The sequence below is a fragment of the Bubalus kerabau genome, chromosome 4 (genome assembly GCF_029407905.1).
Source record: "Bubalus kerabau isolate K-KA32 ecotype Philippines breed swamp buffalo chromosome 4, PCC_UOA_SB_1v2, whole genome shotgun sequence".
In the NCBI taxonomy this organism is placed as follows: domain Eukaryota; kingdom Metazoa; phylum Chordata; class Mammalia; order Artiodactyla; family Bovidae; genus Bubalus; species Bubalus kerabau.
In genome coordinates this window covers 143,439,634-143,448,333 of record NC_073627.1, presented here as the reverse complement: position 1 = coordinate 143,448,333, position 8,700 = coordinate 143,439,634, and the positions used below count along the sequence as shown (strand labels likewise).

Below are 8,700 nucleotides of genomic sequence, written 5' to 3'. Positions count from 1 at the left end.
ACTGAAGATCTCATGTGCCACAACTAAAGATCTCAAATGCCCAGCACAGTTGAATAAATAAACAATTTTTAAAAGGGTACAAATGAACCTATTTACAAAACAGAAGTAGAGTCAGAGATGTAGAAACCAAACTTATGGTTACCAGGGGATAAGCTGGGGAGAGATAAACTGGAAGACTGGGATTGACATATACACACTACTATATATAAAACAGATAATTAACTAAGAATCTACTGTATAGCACAAGGAAGTCTACCCAATATTCTTAATGGCCTATATAGGAAAAGACTCTTTTAAAAAAGAGTGGATATATGTATATGTGTAACTTATTCACTTTGCTATATGCCTGAGACTAACAACATTGTAAATCAATTATACTCCAATTTAAAAAGAAAAGAAACTAGGGGAGTGGGTAGGCCTCTGTAAAATTGATGGAAAGGGAAAACCCTGAAAGTGGTTGGTTGTAACTGTGTAGTGGTTAAGGACTATGGCAAAGATTTTCAGGCCAAGGATGTCATCAAGAAGTACTTCAAATGCAAGAAGTGAACAAATTTAAACTTGGCTCTTGTTTAAAATAAATAAATAAGCAAGGATCTGTACAGTAAAAGAAAAAAATCAACAAAAATGAAGGGCAGTGTAGGGACACAGGAAATAGGAAAAAAATATTTACAAACCATATATCTGATAAAAGGTTAATACCTGAAATATATATAAGGAACTCCTAAAACTCAATAGCAAAACAAACAAACAAAAAATCTGGCTATAAACTGGGAAAAGAACCTGAAAATATATTTTTCCAAAGAAGATACACAAAATGCCAGTAGATATATGAAAATATGTTCAATATATCACTAATCATCAGGGAAATGCAAATCAAAACCAGAAAGAGATATCACATCACACCTGTTAGGAGGACTACTATCAAAAAGTTAAGAGATAACAAATGCTCCAAAGGGTGTGGAAAAATGAGAACACTTCTGTATTGCTGGTGAGAAAGTATACTGGTACAGCCATAATAGTAAATAGTATGGAAGTTCCTTAAAAAAATAAAAAATAGAACTACCATGTGATTCAGCAGTCCCACTTTTGGGCATATATGCAAAGGAAATGAAATCACTACCTCCAAGTGATACCTGCACTCCCATTTTCTGTGTGCATCATTACTCACAACGGCCAAGATATGGAAACAGCCTGAATGTCTGTTAGGGAAACAGCCTAAGTAGACAACAAGCTTGTGATTATATATAAAGTTATATATACACAATAGAATGTTATTCAACCCCATTTAGAAGGCTGAGTGCCGAAGAACTGATGCTTTCAAATTGTGGTGCTGGAGAAGACAAGAGTCCCTTGGACTGCAAGGAGATTCAACAAGTCAATCCTAAAGGAAATCAACCCTGAATATTCATTAGAAGGACTGCTGCTGAAGCTGAAGTTCCAATACTTCGGCTACCTAATTCAAAGAACTGACTCATTGGAAAAGACCCTGATGCTGGGAAAGACTGAAGTCAAAAGAAGAAGGAGGCAACAGATGATGAGATGGTTAAATAGCATCACTGACTCAATGGACATGAATTTGAGCAAACTCCAGGAGATAATGGAGGACAGAGGAGACTAGCATGCTGCAGTCCATGGGGTTGCAAAGAGTTGGACACAACAAGAGGGAAACCTGCCATAAGAAAAAGAAGGAACCTGAAGGGGATTATGCTAAGTGAAATAAGTCAGGGAAACACAAATATTGTATGGTGCCACTTATATGGGGAATCAACAAAAAAGTCAAATACAAAGAAGAAATTAGAATGGTGATTGCCAAGGGCTGGGGAAAATGGAGAGATATTTTAATGGCTACAAACTTTCAGTTATAAAATGAGTAAGTTCTGAGGATCAAATGTACAACATGGTGATTATAGCTAACAATACTGTACCGTGGGCTTGCCTGGTGGCTCAGACAGTGAAGAACCCACCTGCAATGCGGGAGACCTGAGTTCAGTCCCTGGGTTGGGAAGATCCCCTGGAGAAGGGAATAGCTATCCGCTCCAGTATTCTTGCCCAGAGAATTCTATGGACAGAGACTGGCAGGCTACAGTCCATGAGGTTGCAAAGAGTCGGATACAACTGAGCAACTTTCATTTATACTATACTTGAAATTTGCTAAGAAAGTAGGCCTCAAAGTGTCTCACTACAAAAAATAAAAAGGTATAACTACATGAAGTGATGGAGGTATTAATTAACTTGTGGTAATTATTTCACAATATATACATATATCAACTCATCACATTGTATACTTTAAACATACACAATTTTGTCAATTATACCTCAATAATGCTGGGGGGAAAACCTAAGGGGAAACCTTCAAGGGCTTAGATTTGGCAATGGTTTCTTAAATATGATACCAAAAATACAGACAACAGAAGAAAAATTAGACCAACTGAATTTAAAATTTTTGTGCATCAAAGGACACTATCAAGATATCAAGAGAGTTAAAAAACAACCCACAGAATGGAAGGAAAATTTGCAAATCATGTATTTGATAAGGGGCTATTATCCAGAATGTACACAGAACTCTTACAATTCATTAATCAGATTTGTATTTTAGTAACAGTCCTCAGTCTGCTTGAAGGAATGGAAGAACATGGAGCCTGGAGTGAACTGAAGAGGCAGTCACAGTGTTCCAGAGGAGAGGTGTTAAGTCCTCCATCAAGACAGGGGCTGGGGCTAGAAGGCGGGCCTTTCAGATTCAACTTTTATTGAGCAGGAGACAGGGTCGGCTTGGGGACTGACTAGCTGTGTGAAGTTTTCATTTCCGCATACTAGTGAGGCTGGGTGCCAGGACAGGATCTGGGTGTCTTTCAGGAAGGAAGGAGGGAGATTCCTACTCTTGCCTGGACTGAGTGCCTAGGGATGGGGGAAGCGAAAGTGTCCGCCTACATAAATAGGCAGCACACCAGTCGTAGTCCACACACGGACCCCCAGACTGAAACTGCCCACCTCGCCTGAGTTCTGCCGTGGCCATGGCTCAGTCACTGGTCCTGAGCATCCTTGCCCTGGTCCTGGCCTTCTGCATCCTCCAGGTCCAAGGTATCAAGGAGCTGCCTGCGGGGGTAGGGGGAGGAGGACAGGATCGGGGGAGAGCTAGAGAGGCCTGGGTAGGAGTCTACAAGCAGCCTCTCACTCCCTGCGAACCCCACCCACAGGCAATGATGGAGGGGCACAGGACTGTTGCCTCAGGTACAGCCGAAAGAAGATTCCCGCCAACATTGTCCGCGGCTACCGGAAGCAGGACCCAACCCTGAGTTGCGCTATGCCAGCTATCCTGTAAGTAGATACACAGGGTGGGTGCAGGCTGGCAGCTGAGTGGGAGGGCATGATGGGCAAGACTAGGACAGGCTTGCTAACCCCCGAACCCTAGGTTCTCGCCTCGGAAACGCTCTCAGCCAGAGCTATGTGCAGACCCTAAAGAGGCCTGGGTGCAGAACCTGATGCGGCGTCTGGACAAGCCATCAGCCCCACGGAAACCAGTCCAGGACTGTAAGAAGGACAAGGGGGCCCCCAAGTCTGGCAAGAAGGGAAAGGGTTCCAAAGGCTGTAAGAGGTAAGGGAGCTAAAGGGACAGGGGGAGGGAGGTGAAGGAGAGCCTCGATCATGCTCAAACCCCTCTTCTGCCCTCCCAGGACTGAGACCTCAAAAGGGCCATAGCCCAGTGACCAGGCCGGAGCCCAGGAGGTCCCCACCAGTCTCACCAGGGCTTGGAGCCCCAACCAAAGGGACAAGAGAGGCTAGGAGAGAGGGAGGACCCAGGGGCCCCAGAGCAGCCACTTCATGCTGGCCTTGCCTCACCCCTTCTCCAGCTTCAACCACCCCTTCTGTATTCCCACCCTACCCTGCACGGCTGCACTGCCCACATCAGGCCAGGCCTAGACAGGCAGAGAAGGGCATGTCCCCTGGGCAGTGTGAGAGGTGGCAGCAGGCCTGCCCCTCCAAGGAAAGGTCACCCAGGGTCCTGGACCTGACCCTGCTCCACACTACACACTACCCAGCTCTTTTTTCCTTTGTAAATATGACTTACACCCAATTGAATAAACAGCCATTCTGGCCTTCTTCCCATGTTTCTGTTTCTGTGTGTTTGTGTCCGCAGAGAAGCCATTGTCACCACAGGGGGGAGTCACACACTCTAGGGTCCCAATCAGGAGCTCAGGCTGGAAAAATTCTATGTTCTCACCCACCACAAGACTTTCCTTGCTTCCCAGGTGCCCAGACCTGCAGGCACCTCTTTTACCTGCAGTAAAAGAGAAGCTGACTGGCAGGGTGGGAGTTGGGCTTCTCCGGGTCTAGGAGAAATCCCAGCCCATGGAGAGATGGTGGCTCCGGGACACACATCCTCAATGGTTCTGCAGGCCTCTGAGACCCTGAAGACACCACTTACTCTGCTTCCGCCCAGCACTCTCACTCTCAGCTTCACCAGAGGCTGTCCACCCTTGTCTTTTGGCATACTGGAGGGAGGTGGGAGCCTGAGCCCACCTGTAAAACAGGCAAACACAAGTTCTACTGGAACCTGCCCTACCAAGAGTTCCCATCTCCTCCCAAAGACCCCAGAGGATTCCCTTCCACCCTGACCAGTGAAGGGGGGTGCATGGCCTCTCCTCCTTGCCCGATGGGGCTGTGTGCTCTCTGTTCCTACCTGGGCTCTCAAGTCCTGCCTCAGCTTCCTTCCAGCTAGGAATGCATCCTCTTCATCCCTTCTTTTCTCCTTTCTTCCCTAGCTGGGGTCCAGGGTACTTTAGCCACTTTAACCTCTTGAGCCCATGGAATGAGTCTCCAGTGACAGGTATTTGGAACCCCAGAAATCAGATGTAAATTAGTCTCTTCTACAAGAAGACTCCAGCCTGGCTCTCCTATACCTCTCCCTTCCCAGAGCAGAGACCCCCTCAATTCCCCACTTCACCCTTAGGTAAGGGAGGGGAGAGAGACCATTAGATGGGGCCAGGACAAGTGAGAAAGGAGGGGACAGTTCCTGGGAGGGGGGCAAGGAGCTAGAGGTGTCTGCTGCATCCCCTTGTTCTTCCTCTGGGGCCTGAGCATGCCAGAGCACTTAACCGCTTATTATCAAGTCATGAAAATATTTGCTGTCTGCTCCTCCTGAGGCCAGTGAAGACAGGGGCTGCTCCCTACCTATCATCATGCAGCAGGTGTGATCTTAGTCTATAAACTCAGATGTGCAAGAGTTACTGCACTTTAAAATGCTCTTTCAGGAATTCCCTGGCAGTCCATTGGTTAGAACTCAGCACTTCTAGGGCCCAGGTTCATCCCTGGTTGGGGAACTAAGATCCTGCAAGCCGCATGGCATGGCCAAAGACACAATATAAAATGTTCTTCCAATGAACCTACTCCAAGGCCCTGCACTGGAGGGCTGGCACTCTTAGGATCCCATCTGCCAAGGGCTGTGCAAAGGTCAAAGAAATAGCAAGGCACAGGGGAGGCTTCCTACATGCCCCTGACACCCTCCCATCAGGGAATTTGTCTCACCAGTGAATGCCGTGACCCCTGTGTTCCCAGCAGGTACAACTCCCTGAGTCTTGGACTCTCCAACTCATAGCTCTGTGCCACATTTGAGCCACAGGAGTTCAGCTGTGAGAGCCTCTGGACTTGGTCCTGGCTTCCCCAGACACCCCCAGAGCCATCTACTCAGGTCCTACCACTCGCTTCATCCCAGTCAGGGACTAGAGCCCACTGCCCACAGTGGCTAGACATACACATCAATCCCCTCCACAGTCTTAAGGAATTCTCTCCAAAACCCTCCCTTTTCTCAGTCCCTCCAAGGTGAAACCTCTTCCCAGGTTTACTCTAGACTTTTACAAAGGTAAAAGGGATTCTGACATCAAGGTGCTGATACTCTCAGCCCTACCAAAATCCTCACTTGCTCTAAAGAGAAAAGAAAATGATCAGCAAAAAGAGAAAAAAAGAAAAACACAGGCAAAACAAAGCTTCATATTTCACTAAATTATCCTACCACATTGCATACCTGGTATTTGCCTCAAGCCCTGCCCTGAATAGGCATGCAATATAATATTTATCTCATCAGAGAATGAGTCCCTACTCTCCTTTTCTGCCTTCATCTTTGACAATACTATCCTGTTCTTTCTTCTTTCTATAAGATGTATCATTCAAAAAAACCAAATAATACATACTCATGGTTAATAAAATCAGAAAGTACCAAAGCACTTATTCTGAACAACAATTTCCTGCAACTTTTAACTCTTAAGCTACTTCTTCTAGGAGTTAGTGCCATATGTCTAAATGCTTTTTCATACCTCTGTTTTTTTTTTAATTTACTTATTTTTAAAGTTATCAGTTGGCTTCCTATTATAAAAAGTGAAGATTTAGCTCTCTTACTAACCCTCTTCCCCTGTCACTGTATCCTCTAAAAACACCTACACCACCATACAGTGGTCATGTATGGCTGTATGAGTTGGACCATAACGAAGGCTGAGCGCTGAAAAATTGATACTTTGAACTGTGGTGTTGGAGAAGACTCTTGAGAGTCCCTTGGACTGCAAGGAGATTAGATCAGTCAATCCTAAAGGAAATCAATCCTGAATATTCATTAGAAGGACTGATGCTGAAACTGAAGCTCCAATACTTTGGCCACCTGATGCGAAGACCGACTCATTGGAAAAGACCCTTATGCTGGAAAAGGCTGAAGGAATGAGGAGAAGGGAACAACAGAGGACGAGATGGTTGGATGGCATAACTGACTCAATGCACATGAGTTTGAGCAAGCTCCAGGAAATGGTGAAAGACAGAAAAGCCTGGTGTGCTGCAGTCCACAGGGTCACAGAGCTGGACACAACTGAGGACTGAACAATAACTACAATTAGGCAATGATCAGAATTTACGTTATAATGACCATGTAAATGTTGTTCATTGCAGAGAAAAGTAGCATACTTTGCTTACTCTCCTTTTGTCACTCAGCCTTTTTTTTTAAGATTCTAATTGCTCTTCCTTTTTTAAAATACCTCTACTTTCCCATTATCACAGCCTCAATATTTTTCAAACATTTTATCACAGGATTAAAGACCTAATGTTTAAAATATATGTTATAAAAGAAAATATAAATGTGTTTATAAACTTGTGGTAGAAAAAACTTTTTAAACATAAAGCCATAAAACACAAACTATAAGGGGGAAAGATCAATACCACTGAATTCAAAAACAAGTAGGAATTCAGGGTAAAGATAGCAAATTAAACACATGCATTTATTTTCACTCCTTCCTGAGTCCCAACTAAAACTATAGTAAACGTTTCTGGTGTGTGTATATGTTTATAAAGGCATCAAATCACAACAATATAAATGAGAGGGGAGACAAAAGAAACTTTCCAGAAGATTGCTGCTTAAATAAGCAAACATCTCAGTAAAAAAAAAAATAAGTACAAAGCATAAAATGAAATTATAAATTTGGAGGATTTCCAAATTTATGCTCATGCATACAGTAAAAATATTTTACTGAATACTAGTACAGTGTGCCAGTGTTCAATATTAAGACAATCAATGGCTTTTACTAGAAATGTGAAAAGGAAAAAATTCTAAACACCAGTCATCCCCAAAATGTATAAAACCATCATCCCATAAACACGAAAACTCATTGTAATCCCCAGAATCCTGGTTTTCCCTTAACAGACAATTACAATTGTCTAACAATAAATCATCCTCACTGTTATCCAGAAAATTAATAATACCATGTTTTTAAATGATTGTTTAGCACTATCTCTTCCATGAAATGATAACGCAACCACACACACACTTACGAAATGGTGGGCCAGTTCCTTGTCAGTGTTGCCTCAAAACCTTAAACTTTCCGCTTCCCCTGGTTCACTCCTTTGTAAATCTTTAAGGGCCCCTTTGACACAAATGTAAAAGATGGACGGGGCAAGTAAGACTTCCCAGAATTACAGCTAATAAAAATGTCTTAACCTCAGAAACGAATGCCAAATTAAGCAACCAGATTTCTGACACCCGCCTCCCTCCATGGTACCTGGGCCACACTTTAGCTAGCCACCACTTTAGTCTTTACTTATCAACACAGCCTTTAGAGGGACATGATTACCAATGACAGGAACTTTCTTTTGACTTCTTCCTTTTAAAAATTAAAAATGGGGTATTATGGAGCTACCAGCACAGCACAACTGACATACTTGGCACCTCCTATCCTGCTTTAAGGCATAGGAAGGTCAGCGAAACTGGACCTATACTTGATATTTATGAAAGCTCAAAAGTAATTTGTCTCCTAGCTTTAATCATTTACATGTGACTAAATGTCTTCAGCTTCCACTGACCTCTTTTGTGAAGTTCTTTTCCTTTCCCACATCTGAGTGTTATTTCTTCTAGTGTTTGGGGACAAAGTAATGCTGTTTTGTTTAAAAAAAAAAAAATCAGGGTTTCTTTTCTTTGGTATCAGTCTTGACCAGTGAATTACCATTTTTATGGATGCTGAAATTGCCAAATATTTTTCTAATGCCTATATTTGGAATCCTCCTAGTAACGGTTATTCTGCAGTTCCCCTACAGAAATTGTGCTAGCTATGTCAAGAAGCTGAAAACTTTATTTTCTTCAAGATATCCATTTCCCAGCTGGTGGCAAATCAAAACTCCCCAGGGAAACTCTACTGACATGTTCTTGAAGACTTTTGCTTTACAGACATGGAT

General features: G+C 43.4%; 1 protein-coding gene across 1 annotated transcript; it reads left to right on the top strand.

Moving 5' to 3' along the window:
- The first annotated feature begins 2,942 nt into the window (after positions 1–2,942).
- On the top strand, positions 2,943–4,098 carry CCL21 (C-C motif chemokine ligand 21). Its single transcript, XM_055580298.1, has 4 exons — positions 2,943–3,078; positions 3,195–3,315; positions 3,410–3,592; positions 3,672–4,098. The coding sequence occupies exons 1-4, from the start codon at positions 3,012–3,014 to the stop codon at positions 3,694–3,696; spliced, it is 396 nt and encodes a 131-aa protein (XP_055436273.1). The 5' UTR covers positions 2,943–3,011; the 3' UTR covers positions 3,697–4,098.
- Positions 4,099–8,700: the final 4,602 nt, after the last annotated feature.

Excerpts from the sequence above, each read along its gene's own strand:
- CCL21 (XM_055580298.1), top strand. The coding sequence starts at position 3,012 with ATGGCTCAGTCACTGGTCCTGAGCATCCTTGCCCTGGTCCTGGCCTTC. Across the intron at positions 3,079-3,194 it reads CTGCATCCTCCAGGTCCAAG|GCAATGATGGAGGGGCACAG; the intron begins GTATCAAGGAGC and ends CCCCACCCACAG. Across the intron at positions 3,316-3,409 it reads TGCGCTATGCCAGCTATCCT|GTTCTCGCCTCGGAAACGCT; the intron begins GTAAGTAGATAC and ends CCCGAACCCTAG.